This window comes from Mastacembelus armatus, chromosome 1 (assembly GCF_900324485.2).
Source record: "Mastacembelus armatus chromosome 1, fMasArm1.2, whole genome shotgun sequence".
NCBI lineage: Eukaryota > Metazoa > Chordata > Actinopteri > Synbranchiformes > Mastacembelidae > Mastacembelus > Mastacembelus armatus.
In genome coordinates, this window is record NC_046633.1 from 2184040 (window position 1) to 2205173 (window position 21134).

At 40.0% G+C, this 21134-nt stretch overlaps 1 protein-coding gene across 1 annotated transcript; it reads right to left on the reverse strand.

Annotated features, from left to right (window-relative positions):
* Positions 1-943: 943 nt before the first annotated feature.
* Positions 944-13132, reverse strand: LOC113128650 (arf-GAP with dual PH domain-containing protein 1). Its single transcript, XM_026304128.2, has 11 exons — positions 12608-13132; positions 10942-11072; positions 9708-9799; positions 8539-8621; positions 8347-8459; positions 6770-6916; positions 5873-5956; positions 5587-5649; positions 3617-3688; positions 2146-2377; positions 944-1731 (listed from the first exon to the last, which is right to left on the reverse strand). Exons 1-11 carry the CDS (start codon positions 12693-12695, stop codon positions 1703-1705), a joined length of 1134 nt encoding a protein of 377 aa, XP_026159913.1. The 5' UTR covers positions 12696-13132; the 3' UTR covers positions 944-1702.
* Between the last annotated feature and the right edge of the window lie 8002 nt (positions 13133-21134).

A 21134-nucleotide genomic window follows, 5' to 3' on the forward strand; every position in this document is an offset into this window, starting at 1 on the left:
TGTAAAATAGCACCTCCAACAAAGAGTTAAGCCATTAAGAAGCTTCAGACACAGGTCATGTTTTCATTTACAGAGTACACAGATTTCTCTGTTGGACTTCTGGCTGAAGGATGTCTGACAAGGCTTATTAAGGAGCAGCACAGTTCGTAAGGGCACTGCCCTTCAACTGGACAAACTCTTTCCTAAATGTTCTGAACTCCTGCAGTGCAGAAATTTACCCGAGAAGACTTCAACTGTCACATCTCCAAACTCTCCCACTCTGAGACATTTCTGTCCATTTGAAGACTACAGAGGAAGAAAAAAAACCTTCTTTCATGGTGTCCTGAGAAGATGTCACAATAAAGTAAGGCAATCCAGTCAAAATTCACCCGGTCTTCTGTCTTTTGTATTTTTAAACACAAAGTATTAAGGCACAGATCCACAGATCAGTTTATCAAATTCACCCATGAGGCTTCCCCACAGCTCTTCCACGCTGCCACGGATTGACTTTGATGGCAGACAAACATTACTATGTCCGAGCTTTGACAAAAAAAAGACTGCTGTGCCTGAGTTCACGGTCCTCTCTCTCCTCATCTCATCTTTCCTGTGTCCCACCTCTTTCACACCATAGTGAAAAACTAGCATGGGCCTATAGATTTATGAGGTATTCCTCTCAGGCTTCAACCTGCTGTCTCTGTGTAGCTTTAGAGACCCAGAAAACTCTGGAAGGGACAATTGTTCATAATTACATAGACCAGTGCCTCTGAGAGAACATACATTACATAGGTTTAATGCTAATATATTCATCTCTGTTCATAGTTTAAGCAAAACTTATTTTTTAATAGAAGAAAGTTTTACTAGAAACACGTGTTGGGCTCAGGTTGCCAGTTATTTTTTGATGAACCAACACTGAGTTTGATAACGTAAGGAGGAGATTTAAAAAACACACACAGACAAATATTTGCAAATATATACTGTAAAAACATTCAGAAGACTTTTTTTATTAGTGATCGTCAATAATTTTCTATGTCAGTCAGCCATAGTCAAACATAAAAATGCCGTTAGAATAATATATGGCACCAAATTGACACAAGTTGTTTGGTATTTTTAAAAAATGATAGTAATAAGTGGAATTAACAGAGCCATAGAGCACATATAAGCACTGTTAGACCATGTAAGAGTTGTATCAATGCATTTACATACGTACTCACATGATTCATAAGGAAGATCTAAAGGAAAGCAGACTCTCTTTGTTTCTCATGAATACTAAGAAGGTTTTCATAAAATAACAAACAACTTTTATTAAAAAAAAAAAAAAACTGTTCATGGTCTGTACCTGTTTGACCCATTTGACTCCCCATAGTTTAGTATAGCCCAAGCATCATGAAACTTTGACATAAAATACCTGATACAAGAGGCCCTTCTCATCTTAAAATGGCTTTTTTGACCTAAATGGTAATCCAAGAAGAATTATGGTAGAGTACTCACTTTTTAATTCATCAATGAATATCTTGGTCCTCTTGTTGAGTTTCTTAATGCCATTACTAAAGAGCCCCTTAGAGACTTACAGCAGCAACAAGCTCTGGTCTGACCACGTTAGCGGTGAAGGTCAGATTTTACTGTATTTTCCAAGATGCACTAAAGGAGCAAGTGGCAGCAGTGATGTGGCTTCGGTGTCAGGCTGGTGACGGGCTGAGAGGAGACATCCCATGGGCCTATTCTATCAGTGCCTGTGCCTGAACATGGCCTCCACTAGAAAACATGAAAATCCAGAGTTAGGAAAAATGCTTATTTACTCATGAAGACAAATAATTGTATTATAACAACAACAACAACAATTATCAGGTCAGTGTTTTATTCTTGTCCAGTGCTGTGGTTTATGACCTAATATCTGCAGACGTAATAATAATAGCACCAACCACCTTAGCTGGATTTTGTGTCTGTGGCTAATTTGCAACAGTAACAGCAACACATGAACACTGCCTGCTAATTAGCATGTCACTGTGAGCATGTCGACCATTAGTGGCATATTATTGTTCAGTGTGAAGCAAAACTATAACACGCACTAAAGAAGTAATCAGTAGCTCATGAAGGCTAACACTTAACAAAATGTAAGTATTGAAATATGCATTAAATTTGAGAATGAAACCGTTTTGAAATTCTCACTCGTGTACTCCTGAGGAGACATTGGAGCATTCATGACATCGTTGAAGTGCTTAAACCAATCCTGCTGGTCACTCTCTGTCTCGCAAGTAAACAGGAAGCTGCGTTCAGGCGTTTCTATGGTGACACCATGTTGCCAGGCACCATTGCAGTGGGTGCCGGCGGGCAAGCCAGCGGAGACGTTGTAACCGTGATCCCTGCTTCCCAGGAAGACTTCACCCTTGGCAAAGGCATCCTTCAAGTCGAACGAAAGAAAGAGTCATAAACTGCACAGACTTCTCATAATGTTGAAATGTGCTTGTCTCAGGTATATCAAGCTCTATATACTCTTGCATTTAACACGCTGTGACAAAACCTGCCAGTCTCGTTAAAGTTTAGTTTTACTACCGGTTCCTGAGCAGCTATTTTTTTTTTACAACATGGCATTTTTGAGAAGGCTCTTTGATTCACACTGCAGTATCTCAAAGGAATACTGGAAAAACCTGCCATGAAACTCTTTACCCACAATCAGAGTGACAATAGGATGTATTCAACTGACTGAAAAAAAAAAATATGCTGGAGGTTGATTTTTGGGTTTGATGAAATTTACCTCCAATTTTGAACTGACTGCCATGAAATTTAGAGCTGCAGCTAACAACTATGTTTTATATATATTTATATAATTATGTGGCATTAAGTATTTGTCTTTTGCTCCTCAAATATCCCAAATAAATATTGTAAGCAACAGTGTGAAGATATTGCACACACATTCAGAGAAAACCAAATTTTAACAGTCCAAATGATCAAATTACACTTGATTTGAGCTTCCTCCACATTATTCCCAGTCCACTCTCATCTTCATTAGACTTCCTTTTCCTTTCATCTACTAGTACCACTTGTCTAACAGCATCTGTCTAAGTATCTGATATTTTAGCCACTTAGCACCTATAGCTATTGCACCTCTCCACTGAACTATTACATCAGGAAAAAAAAGTTAATCTCTCTCTGATAACCACTGCAATAAAAACGGCACTCTAACCAGCTTTAACCGCTCTGAATCTCAAACACCGCTATCAGATAAATTAGGCAAAGGTTTGCACAGGGAGGTGACTGCACACGTGTCCGGTGTAACTGCTCTGTGGGTTATCATTTCACCTCACATCACACTGTGGAGTCACAGCAACACATGTCATATGTAGAGTAGCATTATTCAGGGAATGAAAGTCCCTTATACCTCCTCCGTCTGTGAGTCGTGGCTACGTATCTCAAACACAATATCTATTTAGTCTAATTTGCTTGATGGAAAAAACCTCTCTCAATACCCATGATGCACTTTTTTTTTAGATGTTTAGAGCACAGGAAAGTGATTGTTCCATGCTCCATGTTTGGGAGTTTGTGGTCAAGCAGTGGAACCATACACTAAAGCGCAGACCTGAAAACACAGAGGTCTTTGTGATGTGTGTGCAGTGGGTCTGTGTGTGTAAAGCCGCCATACCAGTGGATCTTTGAAGTACATGAGTCGCCTGTGGTCCAGAGTGAACCAGCGTTTCTTGAAGCCTTCTGTTTGCTGCAAAGACAATCACATAGTCGGAAAAAAAGTCTGACATGGGGTTAGTGTGACAAATACAGAGACGGGAAGAAACTGTAGAAGGACACAAAGCAGCAGTGTACTTGCACTAAAGCTGGTGTCAAAACATAAAGTGACTCAGACTCTGTTCATAATTTGAATGCTTTGTTTGTTTTGAGACATGACACATTAGAGAACAGCACTACAATATGGAAACTGGACAGGAACCCCAAGAGGTGAATAGTGATTTATTCAACCTTCTTTGCAGACTACTATCCTTCCTGGTTAGCGTCCCGTGGTTCTCTGTCAGAGTACTGTCAGCTGGTTCTCCTCTGTGAAACTCTTTCTTAATGTTTATTGCACCACTTTCACAACAATGATAGTGAATTTGAAAAGCAAAGCTTGTCACAGTTGAAAGTTTGCATCAGTTCCAAATCCACTCAGCTATGGAAGGAAACGAAGCAGTGAGTTTATTGAAGCACATGAACAGCTTGAGCCCTTTTCAGAGAGCTGAGCTTCAAACAATAAAAGGACTTGCAGGTCCCCGACTGCTGCCAAATTGTCCTCATAAAAGTGTTTGATATTCTCGCCTGAACAACTGACTGTTCCCTTCTCAATTTCCCAGAGACTCCTTACATAAATATGTTTCGTAGTGTGTGAAGGAAATTAATTATAACATCCATTTAGCAAATCGGCTCAGTGCAGTTAGTTAGTGAGTCCTTTCATCTCTCAACCTGACAGACAGAGATTAACCTGAGAGTCTGTGTCTCAGTGTGTCTGAATACTGAACCGCTTGTGTCACTGAGGATCAGGTTGCATGGTGCTGCCTGTGTAGGTGCTTCAGTCTGAATCCTATGTGTAAATCCCCTGCATGTGTGTACACATATTCAAATAAAGAAATGTTGGTGCAACAGTGCACGATCGATGAATATGTAAAAATGCCTGTTTGTGTGTTTTCTTAATCCCGACATACGTCTGTGTTTTGCATGTATTTGTGAATTTGACAGTTGAGGATTAAGTTGCTTCTCAGCATGAAGCCTTTCATTCCCCGTCAGACAGACGGACAAACAGACGGACAGCGAGGCAGGCAGGTAGGCCCTCTGAGCTGACCGTCAGCCTGCTAGGCAGCCGTGGGAACCAAAGACAGCTGGACTAGTTAGCCTCTTAGCTTCTATTCAATTAAAACAAGCCGAGTAGGAGCTTGGATCATAGAGCGGGATCTGAGGAGGGAATTGTATCCAACATGGTTAGCTTGAAACTAATCACTACTAAGCCTGTTGTAGATGGCTTTTTAGAAATTAGTTGGTGTCATTTCAAAGTATGTGGAATATATTACAGATAGTATTTACCACATTTTCTCACAGGTAGTTTGTGGAATGTGTAATTTGCATGCGATTCTCCAACACCTTTGATTTTAGACAACGCACGTGCTTAAAGTGTTAATAGTGTACAATTCAGGCTTGAACTGCAATAATGGCATATAATCTAACAAATACAGCCCCTGCAGTAAAATCTATAGCAGAGTCTTAGCAGCTGTCATGTCACCCAGAGATGACTCTTTTTTTCATTTCTACATTTATTTAATTCTCCCCTACATACCACAATTTAAACAAAACTCTGACACCCTAGGATAATCACACACAGATATACATTTACAGATTTATGAATTCATCAACTAGATACAAAGATTATTTCAATATAGAAACTGGCCCCAGAGCAGCTCTGCAGTAAAATGTGAGGCAGCAGGGGCTGTTTTACATTCACAGAAAAAGCCCAGGGGTGATGACTTGGTTTAAGGTTAGGTTTAAGTTATAGATAGATTTATTGTTATGGTAAGTCTCCAGAAAAAAAATGAAGTTATTGAAACATGACTGTGTGTGTGTGTGTGTGTTACTTGCCCTGGGACCTGTCTTTTCCATATATCCTTCCTTTAGAAAGTTCCGGGTAAGTTTGGGAACCAGCTGAAAGAACCAAGCATACAAAGAAGTCACAGAGTACGTGCTAGTCAACATATACTGCAAGTCTAACTATAGTGGTGGAGTTCAGTTCCACTCAATCGGTCTCACTGCTTCATTAGCACAGACAGAAAATCAATATAAATATCATTTTTGTCTCAGCAATCATTAGCAGTAGTGTGTGGGTGTGTGTGTGTGTGTGTGTGTGTGTGTGTGTGTGTGTGTTCACCTCAGCATCTGTCGCCCCAGGAAAGGCCACCTTCAGATAGTGAAGCTGAACTGCACGAATTGAATTAAACCAGTCTACAATCTCCTAATGAAGAGAGAGACATTTCAAAACACATAATCACAGAGTGACTCATAAGATGCAGACTTCTTTATTTCTGTATTTCTTTGCTCCCCTCTGTGATTTAAAAAGTGAAGATAACACAGTGATCTGTGTAAAGTGGCTCAGGTTAATGCAGCTCTGACTCAGCCAGAAATCCCATCTTGCTAAATAAAACTGTCACAAACAATAATACTGGAACTAGTTTGTGCCGTAAAAAGTTAGGTCTTATCAAGAAGACCTTCCCGGTATCAAAAATGTTGTGATGAAACTGTGCATCACTTTGTATGTTGGATATTTGCACAGTTTTCATGAGGTTGGTTTAGTTTTTACCACATGACCATACAGAACTCTGGTCACATGACAACATGTAATATGGGTTATAAGACGTGACGGAAAGCTTTGGAAACAATTTATAAGCTGGGACCTCTGTTGGTTCTAAGGTCAGGAAACTGTACAGGCCAGATGTTCACTGGGTCTCATTCAGGTACAGGTATCCATAAAAAAACATATTTAGAATATTTATCATATAATTTCTTTAATGTTATTCACAATTTTGCCAGACAGTGATTTAAGAAACACAATCCCTTATGTAAATGGTGGATCTTTTAATTCTGGCTCAGAATGTAAAAGTTTAGTTTTTATCTTTTATCAAAAGATTTTCTGTGAGAATATTGTCGATGCTGACAAATCCCTAAATGTGTTACACAGTCACACACTGCTTCACTGGGGTGAGAAAAGTAATTTCTTTTTTGTTTTGTTTTTTCTCGCTTAGACCTCCACACACCAGCGCCGACAGACCTTGCCATTGTCGTGGTAGACGAAGATGTTGCGGGTGCTGTAGTCTTTGAGGTAGGTGATCTGCAGGCCATTGGGGTTTCCTATCTTCTCTGGCTGGAAGGTTGCATTGATGGTGTCCACCTTGATCACTGCTTTGGGCTCCTTAGCCTGCAGGAAAGACAAAGGAAAGGAGGAGGAGGTGCTGAAAAGGCATTAGTAATTACAGATCTCACCTGTCACCTCTGTTCAGAAATGTTTGGAGAAATCAAAGACTGAACATTGTAAATCTGGGTATTTCAGTTGGAAGAAATGTTCATACTATGCTTGCTCTCAGTGTGTTACAGTTCAGTTCAACACACACTTCAAAATACAAGCATGCTAATGAAAAGTGAACATTATCATTGTAAAGGTAAAGTAAAGGTTGTAAAGTTCATAAAATGACAAAGCTATTTTTTCAGTTTTAAGGTGATAAAACTGTAAAATATGTTTTCTGGGCTGTGAACTAGGATGTTCAGGACGAAACAAAACAACAGTATTTACAAACCAAAAGAGCGAACAAATATAATAAGAACCACATTAAATTAAGAACCAATCCATGAACATTGTCTTTATTGCACTATTTGAACATGCACTACATTAAGGATGAAATATTATGTGTGTAATGTCAAGGCCTGAGCCCATATTTTGTTCTGACCATGAAAATAATATATAAAAAAATTATCTACACATCAGTCCGCATCACTGATGGTGTCTCAGACTGACACTAATCCCAGCAAACCTGTACTTGACTTGAATTTAAATAGGAAACTATGGGACCAGAATGTCAGAATGTGTGTCTGTGTATCTGCTGACCTTGACTTTAACAGAAAAGACACAGATACACTTTTTATAAGATATCTGACAATTGATTAGATTTCACACTTTTATGTTACTGTGAATGTTGACTGAATAAAAAAAAAAAAAAAACTGAAAGAGAAAGTGAGACAAATTGGCTGTGCCTGAATATTTCACACGCTTCAAGGCTATCCTGAAACCTAACCAGCTCACCAACTTTACAGACCTAAAGTGGCTGAGTTGCAGTGAATGTTGTTGGAAAGCAAGAAAATACAGTAAAATTTTTCACAGCTAAAACAGAAAATACACAGTCACAATAAAAAGACTTGCTATAACACACATGAAATCCAGATTTACAAAAGAGAGTGGCAGTCTTTAGTCTTTTTATCTATATTTTTCAACACCACCCCTAAGCTGGTTTACTGTGGCAAACAAAGTGCTCCAGCCCTGATGAGTTTGGGTGGAGTATAGCTGAGTGAATCAGCCACACTGAGTGAGCATAACCAGCAGCAGAGGAGGAAACAGGTACAGATATATTTTATTGTCTCTTCGTAACTGCGTGCATTTGTTTAAAAATGCTGCAGCATATAATGTGGAGGTGTTGTCTATAAAATATTTATATATTTACAGCGCTCGTTATTTAAGGTATTCATGATGTTGTTGATATGAGTCAGTTGCTGGTATCTATAGATGTGGTTATGTGCAGGGAGTGTGTAGGATGGTGCATGTGGCCATTAAAAGTCTCATTAAAAGCTGCTGCTTACGTCATATTTGGTGAAATACTTCAGAGTCCCTTCCCTCTCTGAAAGGACGAATCTTCTGCTCAGGAACTGTGCGTTACCCCGACCTCTCTTCTGCAACATGCCATCTCTAGTTCCTGCAGAAAACCAGTATATAGCTCATCAATTAGCATAAATGTGTTTTGTGCTTGCATGCATATGTGTGCATACACCCACCTTCCTCATATGTAAAGTTCTTCCCTGGCTCACTGAACTCTTTCCTCTCATACTTTGCTCTTATCCACTGCTCCCTCAGCACCCTGACACACAGAGAGGAGAAACATCAACAGAGCTCCCTGGAAAAAAAAGTCAGACTAACAGATATTTTTGAGTGAAACATTAAAGCAGAAACCAAAACTGGAAAAAAGCAACAACTAGTCTGCTAAAGTAGATCAGTTCATTTGCTAACACATTTTCTCAAGCTGACAATGTCAAATAATATGTTTTCTTATACATTTTCAAGACAATAACCTTTACCGTCTGGTTATTATAAAAATAGTTAGCTAGTCTTAACAGTGTGGATAGCAATTTAAAATCACACATCAGAAATGTATGTATCAAGATATACATGTATTCAGTATGCAAAAAAAAACTAAAGTACAGCAATGCTGCTTTTCAATATTTCTTATTAGGAAGCAAACAAACAACAACTGGGCAACTTCAACTAAATAATCAAAGAACTTTAGCAGTAAAATGAAAAGCTGTGCTAAAAGCATTGAAGTTTAAAACAGACCCAAAAGCAATTAAAAAGTTTCAGGGATTTAAAACACACTTCATTGTAAATCTGTTTGCTTTAATTTATGCAGTGAATTCACTTTGTTTCATGGTCTGGTTAACCTGAACCCAGACACAATCAGTAAGATAAATGAATGAGTATTAGAAAAAATGTTTGAAACCCTTCTCTCATTTGACAGCAAACATGTCAAATTGTTTGTAACAGCATTGACAGAGGCATTATTTCAAACACCTTGAAAAGCAGAACATTAACTCTGAAGGTAAATGACATTGTCACAAAGTCGGCTCCTCTAGGAAACCATTTATTTACAGCAGGGTACCTTTTAAGTCCTTTTAGTCAGGTTTCCCTCCTACTTGTTTGGTCTAAGTAGAAAAATACTGAAATAATAACTAAAAATAAACCAACGAATTCATTCTTATGTGCAAAGCAAATTTTTTGCCAAACATGCACAAACAAAAACAGGAAACCACATGCACATGATTGCACACGCTTGCTAGTACAGTAGAAAACACACAGGCATGTTATAGGTTCACAATAGAAACTGTATGAGGTGAACATCATAAGACACAGATGAGCTCACGTGTGTGTATGGGTTAGCATGGTTACTCACTGGCAGTCTTTGTGGGTTGGTTTGTAGTAGTAGACTGGAACCGCAGCCTCATATTTACTCTTCATTAGTTCATTACCATTCTCAGCCATGAACTAACAGAACACACACACACACACACATTATATGAGAACAGATTATTCAAGGTACCTGACAGTTTTATACAGAATACACTCAATTCCTCACCAACGTTCATAGAAAGCAATAAATCATAGAGATAAGATAATAAACGCAACAAATATCTTAGGATAACGTTGTGCAAGGTACCAGCATCATTTATTATCTGCTTTCTGTAAACGCCCTATGAATGTTGTGTCCTATAATGGATCCTGTGCACGTGATTTATTTCCCCATAAAAGCTTTTTTTTTTTCCCTCATGTAATGCTTCTTAAATTAATTTTTTAATGACTTTTAAGTGTTTTCATTCTGTGAGACTATAGTAAGATCAGTAAACAAATAAAATGTTACAGTAAGTTTTGTGATACATCACATCTGGCATTTTTAAATGTATAAAAACTAAGAACCACCCACATATTTAAAGGCTCCTCGGTGTCTATGGAACAGCCTCATAACTACATGTGCATCATGTTATTCAAGCTACCCAGAAAGGAATTGGAATAATTGGCTCTTTGCTGAAGGTCTTTACTTCACTCTCTTTAACTGACCATCAAACTGTCAAGAGAGTATTTACCAAACATCTAAGATTTCCCAAAAAACTACACACAAATCCATGTTTTTAAGCTGCACATAATTAACAAACTGCCTGAACCCAGAAGCTGATGTACAGCTGTGCTGCACGTCTTCCTGTTCCTCTCTCGGGGTCATATCAGTAATTATACATGATATCAGTGTTAAACTAGTTTTGCTATTCTTTCAACATAAAGTGTCTGCATTATAAGCCTAATGAACTGTATTTTTAGTCAGAGCAGAGTGTTCTGTTCAGAGTATCAACGTTACGAAGGAGCTCATATGTTACACAAACAGACAGACAGGAGGAGCTGCAGGAACATGGTGGGTGACAACAGAGTATGCAGGTGTTTGTTCACTAATTAGAAAAACTTGCATATTAATCAGCGTAATCATCCGGGGGCTCTTGGCTTTTGAGGACAATCAGTCAACCATGATTCATGGAAACAAAAGCCAGAATAAACATAAAACAAGCAGTAAACAGGCTTTTTCTTCACTGTGATCAGTACATTCAAATTAGTATCACACAACAAACAACCTGGGGTCTCACCTGCATCTCGTGGTCCTCCCAGCGGGAGAGGTTCAGAGACTTGACCTTGCTGATGCTGGGAATGTTGCGGTGGATCCCAGAGCAGCCCAGACAGACGAACACCCCCAGAGAGCAGGAGCCCCACCCCGGATCTACAGGTGTACAATGTGCAACTTCTTAAAAACAACATATGAACACATATGACACAACACTCAAACATGGTGGCCATGAGCCTGCTGCCAGCTGCAGAGCTCCAACTAGATCAGAGATGCACAATTAGTTCTTCAGCAGGTTAGTGTCCCTGTAATTTCCTCGTTGAGGTTTAATATACATGAATTGCTTTCTTTGCTTTGACCACACTTGTCTCATCTTCCAGACACAGACTCAGATCACACATGTTGGAGCAGGCAGAACGGGGCTTTCTCTTCCAGCTGTGGACTGGAATAGGATGAGCTTGGCTGGTTGGTACTTGCGCCTAATTTTTTGCTACATCAATGTCGGGGAGAGAGTGGAATACAAATGAAGCAACCAACACACTAAAGTGACTCTTTATTCTGCAATCAGGAGGGACAGAGGACGCGACAGGAATGTGACAGATGGATTGAGCCTCGGAAACAGAGAAAGCTGGCTTTCAGCCAGGCACTTTGGGAACCACTGATTTAAAAGATGAAGAGATATGGCCTGACAGTGAAATTATCTTTAGTTTGTTTATTGAACTTGCTTAACTACAGCAACACTGATGCTTCAGGGGCTGGAGTCCTGATGGACTGAAATACAGTGTATGCACTGTACTTAAGGAGCTATACTGCCTGGTTATATATATATATATATATATATATATATATATATATATATATATATATATACACACACACACTATATTTACTACAAAGGTGGAGCATACAAAGGTTACAGCATATTTGTCCAGAGCTGAGTTAAGATGAGAATCTTTTTAATCAGCCACAGAAATTTTTTCTTTTGACAACAGCAACTACAAAAAAATGAACTAAACAACAAACTAACTAACTACACTCCAGTTTAGTAATCTGGTCTCTAGATAGATAGTCAAGGTTAGCTTTAGCTACACAGCTTTGTTTAACAAAGTCAAAGACATCCACATTAGATATTTGTAGTATTACATAAAACACTACTGTTTACATCAAGACAAAGGTGTTATGGAAACATACAGGATTGACTGGGAACGACTTCTCTGGATTAAACCATCCAGTGAAGATATTTGAACTTTTTCTCTTCAGTCTGAAAACTTTAAACCCCAGTTACTGCTCTGCCTTTGAAACAGGATAGTTCCTACCTAAAGCTTACAGGACAGTAAAGACAGTGACACCGGTGGGCTCACACCACTGGATGGGGTGTGTCCAGCCCTACATGCTGCACGTCAAGACTTGTTGAAGAAGTTTCTTCTCAGAACAAGATCTACCCACAGTGATATCTCCTCCTTTGAGTTCGCTACTCACTTTGTCTCACACTTAAGGTCAGAAAGAGAAAAGAGGAAAAGGACAAACTGTTTTAAATGTTCATCATTTAGCAGCCACAGTTGTTTGGGCTGCACTGGAGTGTTTTAAACACCACCTTCACCCCCTTTAACCAAAAGCTCAAGATATGAAGTCTGACTTCTTCCTCACCAACAACGTTTAGCTCCAGCTGATTAAAACGCGTTTCGTCTTACCCGGTGCGCCACAGTCTGCGCAGGTGTCATTTCCAGGCTTTTGCAGGATCTCCTTCAGTGCTCGGGTCGCTCTCTCATTTACCGTCATTTCAGTCTTCAGATCGATTATTCCTTCGCTTTCAGAGAGAGAGAGTGAGAGAGAGGGCGGACTGGGGGCGCAGTTGAGTCACAAAAGGTAAGCAAGGTGTGTCCCCGCAGGCCGACTCCACCTTTGTAGTCGAACGCGCTGCTGCAAGTCCGCTCAGGTATGCCCTCTCAGCACGGGCGAGGTGAGGTGTGCCTGCGCTTCAACAAAAACCAGACAGAGGCCTCTTCACAAACTTTCCAAGTAGCCTCCACTGGCCCTGTTGTTTTGCCGTGGTCCAAAGTACAGCGCTTACAGCTTCCAGGTGGCCTTTAATGCGCGCGTCCTGCCGAAGTCTGGAGCCAAATCGTCTCCACAGTCCCGGACTGTGTGTGGAGATCGGAGCGTGTGTGAACGGCAGCGAAGCCCCACACTAGGAAGTGAAGTGCAGAGGCTGTTCTAAATTGCTTTTCCGCATAATTCGCGGTTAGGTCACTATGCATCTCTGAGGCGCCAGCTGCGAACCATGAAAATGTTATTTAGCCTGGTTTGATATCGGGAAAAATGAATGTTCACTCCATCATCCTCGTCCAGTTCAACCTGACACCTGTTAATTATTACTAAGGGATCAAAGGCTTTTTAAAGATAAGGACGCATAAGCGGCTCTATGAAGGATGCAAGGAAACAGGGTGAGGATGAATAAATCTACACTGCCCAGTGCAGCCGCAATGTTGTAGTTTTATTATAAACTATTGCTGACTCCATCAGAGTATTAATGCCTGTCAATAATATGGATAAACACATTGAACAGGAAGAAGAGGGTACAGATAATAGATGGATGGATGTTTATTTATCTGATAAATCACTTAACGTTCCTTATAAAATACAGCAGAAAAGTAAAAACTAAATCATAAATATGTCAACTATTAGTTTCACAGTAACATTAATAATTATACTTAACTACCTCTCACCACTGACATGCACATTGATGAACGCATAATATTTTACTTATTACCAAGTGTAACCAAAAGTATTTGGACATCCCTGTACATAAATTATGCAGGGCCTTGGGCTGCCATGGGTTAGAGACATCACCATCATGGCCGAGCACATTCGGCCGATTGGACTTGTCATACTGTTGAAGAAGCATCATTCACATTAACGTGTACCCATGATGGCTGTAGGCAAATGTAATGTGAGTCAGTCTTTACCTGAACCCAACCAGGTAGTTTTAATGCCTGCACATAACTGAGTAGTAGTTGTACTCCAACATAAGGACATAACGTCTGTAAATCAGAACCAGTGTCTTTATTACTGTAATGAAGATACATGGGATGATAACCTGAACCTTCCAGTAAGTGGGTAGGGACCTGCTGAGCCATGACTATCGTTTGATAAGAAGCCCAAACAGGCAATTGAATAGCATGACAACATTCCAATGCGGTGGCATGTTTTAGGCAAATGTTCCTCCTTCAACATGATAATGTCCTCATACTCCAAACCAAAAGAATGCCAGCTGCGATTCCTGCACAGAAGAAAATCTCTGCATGCAGCTTCCAAAATGTGCCCAGAAGAGCAGAGGTCATTATACCAGCAGATTCATGGTTTTAAGGTAAGATATTTACCTATCACATATATAGTTGCGTTGCTTGATGATCCACACATTTTGCCATGCAGTGTATGTTTTGTTAAAAAAAAAAGTAGAGGTATAATGTGGAAATGGAAACACATATTAGGGTGAATTTACCCTTTCATCCCTGTGCTGCTTGTGGTAGTTTCATTCTTGGGCAGTAGGTGGCAACAGTTCACCACGCTCCACCTGGACGCTGTGAGTTTTGGGTTCAGTGTTGCATAGTTGAGGAACGTTTCTTGGTGCTGTACCTTTTGTAGGCTAAAAATATGTGTTTTTAATCGCCTCAGCACCAAGACACACGTGTTGGAGGGAAGAAGTTGCAGCACCAGCCTGATGTCACTGCTGGTAAAACCTAGCAGCTCAAGCAGCCTTCCCACTGTAAAGGACACTAGTGAAAATACAACAAAAAGCTTCTCTCTTTGAAATAACTCGTGTCTGAACAGTCACTGGTCCAGTTTGGTTTACTGAGTAAGACAGATAGCATTTAGGTTGATTTGACAGCCAGCAAGCAGCCAGGGATTTGATGTCATTTTGCAGCACTGGATTTCCCCTGTGACAGCAAGAGGCTAATGCCCCGTTACCAAGCTCATTTGTCAACACCAACCGAGCAGACTGGCTGATCTATTGTCTTGCAGCCCAGTCCCCAAATCTTATTTTTCTTTCTGTCAATTCAGGAGGTGGATGCAAAAACAAATAAAATAAAAATGTTGGTGATACACCTGATTCACTGAAGTTAATGCTGGTGTGTGTGTGTGTGTTTATGTGTAAGGAGAGAGAGAGAAGAGCACCTCAGTCACTTCAACTGCTTGTTACAGGCATAAATGAAATAAGGAGACAGCTAAACTAATGAGGGTCCCATTGTGTGGCTCATCTGACTTCTCTCATTCGCTTATTTTTTTCTGTCACTAGTCTCACTTTTTACTTCATTCATCATTTTTTTTTACATAGTTCAGTCAGTGTTATATTTATTTTGGAGGCTGCTTCTGCCTGAAGCCGAAGGTGACTAAATTAATTATGCTCTTCAGCAGTTTAATGTTATATCATTCTGATTTATTTATATCAGCAACTTGGAGTTAAAAATGTACAATGCCTCCCCTCTCTCCCGTTCTCTCCCTCGTTGATGATTTATATGCACGCAACTGGTGGCATTTTGATTCTCGCTGGGTATGACGGGGACTAAATGGCAGCAAGTCCAAGCCATTATGATGCCTCTTGCTGGGTGTCTCTGACTTACCACACACTGTCTGTGCCCTGCCTCGGAGTCTGGACTCAGTGATATACAGCCATAAATTAAGCCGCATGAGTTGTCCAACAAAGTTTAAATCAACCATGTAGACTGGGTGCTAAACCGCTGAAGACTTTTTGTTTGAATGAACTCTTTAGCTCTAACGTCAAGTCTGAAGGACGGAGTGAAAACAGTGCTTCGGAGCATTGTGAGGTCAGAACATCCCACCGACTGGAACACAAACTGTGAGTAATCAGGAGCGTGCACTATAACACGTCAAGGGCAAAGACGAGAATAAGAGCAGATCAAACAGGCTTTGAAAATATGAGGTTACACTGAACTGGCCTGCATTTGTCATCCAACCTTGTCTTTTATTCTAGAGGAACAGAATATGACTTACATTGGTGTATTCTGGTGTATACAAGTATTTATTTACTATTTATTATACTGTGCCTCATATTCCAAACCTTGCTTTTCACTAAAGGTAATGTTTGAAAACCACTATGTTGCTTGTTAAGATTTTATCCTGTTTACACTTATATAAATACCATACTAGTACTAGGTCTACTGTGCAATAGGCCTACATGATCAATGGTGACATTTTATTTCCATGTCTTTTATGGATCATCAGTTATTGAGGCTGCTGACATTTTGCCTAGGACCTGTAACCTCTAGTCACGTCTGCTTGCTACAGTCAATAAAAATTTTGGGGTAATCATCATTTCAGTTTCAAGTTTGTAGCTGTGTGAAACTACACACCCTTTATTTAAAAATAAAAAAAGTTTATTTCAAGTGAAAGAACTGACTGATAAAACAAATGAGGTCATAGTCAGTGATCAACTATTAAGCAAATCATGTAATTTGGTTTTGTCAGCCATGTAAATGCATTTTACTGGACTATGACCTTAATGAGGCCATCAAGGTAAATGTGCCCTAACAGAGTCTGTGTGTGAAGAGACAAGATTAAAGTAAAGAGCTACAGTCGGAGGAAAAAACAGTAGCAGGGCAGCCAAGAGCTAAATGACATGGGAAATATGAAACCAGGTATGGACTGAAAGACAAAAGGGAGGTTGCAGGGAGGTTCGTACAAGAGAAGCTAAAGACAAAGAGAAACTCCAGGAGTAACGCAAAAGTAAGTGAGAAAACATGGGGGAAAAAAGACAGAGATACACATCGTAGGAGTAGAATAAGTAAAAAAGAAAAAAAAAATCAGAAACGTTGAGAAAAAGACAAACTGGGACAAAGATATTAGTAACAGAAAAGAAGAGAGAGACTTTAAAGGAGAGGACCAGAGTGGGAGACAAGAATAGGACCCAGGGAGAAAAGGGAGACCGAAACAGGAGGGAAAGAAAGCAGAAGAGAGCATATTACTCGTGGCAGACTGTCATGGAGTTAATGGGGTTTTGCCACTTCCTCTCATCCCCAGTGCCTTTTGAACCATGCCCTTTGCATACAGAAAGATCATTAACTCTCAGCTATCCCTCCTCCAGGGGCCTCATCTCCTCTTCATCTGCAGGACAACTTGTCAATAAGATCCAGGTACCTGCCTCCCTGCTTTAATTTAAATTCACACTGCACACTTGGTGTGATAGTACAACCCCATTATCAACTTGAATCACAAAATTAGGGCTACAACAGCAAAGACAATATCTCATTAATTGAGATGTTTTAGATTGCCTCTCTTACGTCTTTTGAAATCCCACTGGTAAGTATGCACGCACTGGTGGGAAATATCTTAGATTAGGACTGGGAAACCAAAGGGAAAAATGTTCCTGACATTTAACAGAACTTCAGTTGGCATCTGAAAGTCTATTATTTACTGCCTTTATTTTTTCTTAGTGTCAAGCAGCTAATTGGTAGAAGACTCTGCTTACTAGAGAGCAGCATTGGTGAGTGAGGATAATGTGGCGATTAAAATGTGGATAGAGCCATTTGGACCTTCAGTGCAGTGACTACTTGTTGCTTGTTCCACCAGAGGTGCTCTTGGAAGGATTTGATGGACATTTAAAGCGTAAATAGGATCTTGGTTCAGTAGTTTAGGAGATGGAGCTTTAATGGGAGGTCTAACTTGCTATGTGTGTTTGTGTTTTCTTTTTGTCACTTTTTGTGTGTGTGTGTGTGTGTCTTTTTGTCACTTTGGTTCTTAATTATCATACAACAGAAGTAATTTTTAATCTTAATGCAGCCATGTTTGTTTACACTGTCTCATCCTCATTTTATTATTATAAGACATTTGGATTAAAGCTGCTGCGTGTGGCATTTCATACTTCCTTTGGCACCACCTAGTGGTAGTACACGCAACCAGCATCGGTTCACGGTTCGTCAAAGCATCCACTATTTGTCTAGCACTGTAATATTCATATTAATAATAGAACACATGATGACTTGTATGTGAAATAGGGTCACTCATAGTGATGAAGCCGCTGTGAATTACTGCCAGTGTTTTGACGTTTTCTTATTCACCGATTTGATCGAACTCTTTTGGTTCTGTTTAGTTCAGTTAAATTCAGCTCATTTATAGAGGGGAAAGCAGCCATCTGCATCTCACTGCTTTCATCAGCATCGTTTTCAGTAAATATCTCTAAAAACCTCTTATATATTATCTCAACAACACCAAACAGCTCCGAGACAAAGCAACAAGCTGGTTTACATAGCAGCACATCTAGCGGCTAAAAACACAACAGAGCTAAAATGAGAATAAACATCAGACTTATTTTCATCAGGTGTACACACACAAATGACTCCAAATCCATGTCAATATTCCTCCATAGCTAGATCAGAAAATCGTATCATCTGCTCTTACTATGTTTCTGCTGCCCTCAAGTGGACAAAGATTGCACCTGTTTTAGGTTTAACTTAGTTTAATGACGTACAGTTGTCCCTGCTCATTTCTGTGACTATGGTGGTTTTATCATTGTAAGACCAGTACATGTATGGTGAGATGATAAATGCTTTGTAGTGACTCTGCCGCAATTGACCAAATGCATTAATATAAACTGCATACACCTCACATCTCTGTTAGACCTAGGAACATTTAAATGCCTTGCTCAGGGGCAAACAAACAGCTGGGAAAATAAAGTCTTGACCAGCTTAAAAATCCATGATGCCTGATATTATAGGCAGCAAATGTTGCAATAGGCTGTGGGTCATGGACTGAACCCCAAAGCTGTTTATGCTGAGCAGAGCAGTGCAGGGATGAGGATGGACAGGTGGGATACCTGCTGGGTAATCAGGTGGATAAATCCTCAGTGAGGCAGAGAAGAGACAAATGAGGTGGAGCAGGAGAGCCAGGGCCAGAGGGGAGGGGGGGGGGGGGTCACTATCATACATCCTCTTCCTTCACCTTTCCTCCCTCATTTCAGCAGATTCCCTCCATACTGTGCAGCCAGACATTCAGGATGTGTGTACATGCATTTGTGTGTGACTGAAGTCTGATAGTTTGAGGGAGGTGAGAAAGGAAAACAACTCCCCAGTTTTCTTATCTGAGTGCAAAATTGATTAAAACTTTCATGCTTGCACAACACCTTGCCTCAAGTCAGGCAGGAGGAGAATTAGGCACGGCAAAATAAGTTCCTCCTTGTTGTTCATCTTTTTTCAGGAAAAAAAAAAAAATTTGTCACTTGAGTGATTTTCCTCATAAAGTCAAACGTACACGTTGTGCACGTTTGAACTTGAAATATAATGAACTCCTCCTGTTGTTGCATTTGCATATCTCCTTAAAGCTGCACTTACAGTACTGGTATTTTACAATATGATTATCCAGTGTGATGTCAAAGGGGGAACAGTTTATATTAAAATATAATACAGGTTGCCAGGGTATACTTTATGATGTATATGTGACACTCCAGTGGCAGCTCTTCATCTGCTGTATACACAGCTGACGTTTCCCCAGAGGAGGTGTTTTCCTATAGTAATAAGCGGCCTGTCTCCTCGGGGAGTTATAAGAAGACAGAGTACTCAGTTCTTTGGTACTGAAGCAACCCTCATCTATTTTAACAGAAAACTGCTTCGGTCTAAACTTCAAGTCAATGTGTCTCAGTTGTAGAAGACACAAGAAGTCCAAAGAAAACACTTGTTTACAGTCTCTATAAAAGCTGCACATTCTGCATCATTTCTACAGCATCACAGTCTTAAAGTGCCCAAATAAATGCTCACAGGGAGAAAATATTTATTTTTTTAAGATAAACTAGCATTCCAACAGTGCAATAGTGATTATCCTCCACAGCCCTAATCATCCATTCAATTTTCGTTCTCTGCTCCACTGCTCGTCATTTTGCTCCCCTCGACTGCTAATATGCCTCCGTTTTCTTCCTTTCATAGTTTGGTCCGTTGTGGTTTTGCCAATTTGCCACCATCATGTTGTGTTCACATATTTGCTGAATGTTCATTAAAAACCACTGTAACGTGTATTTACATGTCCTTGAATTTCTGTTGTGTGAGGATATTTTTCCCCGCTTGATGCAGTTTGAAAGGCCTGTCGGAGGCTGAAGATTTGGTTTAAGGGTCCAGGTTTGAACTGAGTTCAGGTTGTAGTTGGTGTTGGTGCCAAATTGTGATGATTAAGGAGACAGTCAGATGCAGAGAAATTCAATATCAAGCAAAAATACTGAGGTGCAAATATATGTGTGTGCAGTTAAGTTAAAAAAGTGTGTTTTTTTTTACATACACACACACACACACACACACACACACGCACACACAAATATATATATAAATATATGAGCAGGTGTGTGTTTTTGAGAGTGTACAAGATATGGACGGCTGAGTAGTTGGCAATTATATTGGATGAGTGATAAATCTTTTATCTGTTCAACTTTACTGCAGGTGTGTGTGTGTGTGTGTGTGTGTGTGTGTGTAAGTCTGTGTTCTGTATACAGTTTGACATTTGGGCGTGGGAAAGGAAGATCAAACTGTGCTCTGCTTGGGGAGCATCTGTTTCCTCCATCTACTGCCAGAATGTCTCCATATATATATATATGTGTATGTGTGTGTGTGTGTGTGCGCGTGTGTGTGCGTGTCATCTTGAATGTTGTTCATTATTTTACCTGGAAGCACTGGAGTGCAAGAGCATATTCTGAACCAGGGTCTGTTACTACCACTTTGTTACTTAAAGTTACATTTCACTGACTGTAGTTTGACTAAAGTCATTACGACCAGTAAGCCTACATTTAATATATTACGTATTAATGACCAAGCATTAGTAACACACACGCACACGCACGCACGCACGCACGCACACACACACACACACACACACACACACACACACACACACACACACGCACGCACACACGCACACACGCACACACAATGTGCATCTACCAATGATCTACACAGCATCCTTTGTACTGAGGTCCTCCCTGAACACAAAGAGACAGACAACTATTACATCACACCTACAGACAATTTAGAGTCACCAATTATAACCTGCTTGTGTTTGGACTGTGGGAAGAAGCTGCAGCCCCTTGAGAAAACGACAAACATAAGGAGAACATTTAAACTCCGCACGTAACGGCCCTGGTCGACCGTAGGCTCAAACCCAGAATCCACTCTCTTTGAGGCATAGGTGATAGATTTATCATTTAAAATTCATAGTGTTTAAACT

What these genes read in the sequence shown, in the direction of transcription:
- LOC113128650 (XM_026304128.2), bottom strand. Translation starts at nt 12,695, where the DNA reads ATGACGGTAAATGAGAGAGCGACCCGAGCACTGAAGGAGATCCTGCAA. An exon ending in GGGAGGACCACGAGATGCAG is followed by an intron (nt 9,800 to 10,941) that starts GTGAGACCCCAG and finishes GTGTTCTGTTAG; the next exon opens with TTCATGGCTGAGAATGGTAA. An exon ending in TGGAAAAGACAGGTCCCAGG is followed by an intron (nt 3,689 to 5,586) that starts GCAAGTAACACA and finishes TTGTCTTTGCAG; the next exon opens with CAAACAGAAGGCTTCAAGAA.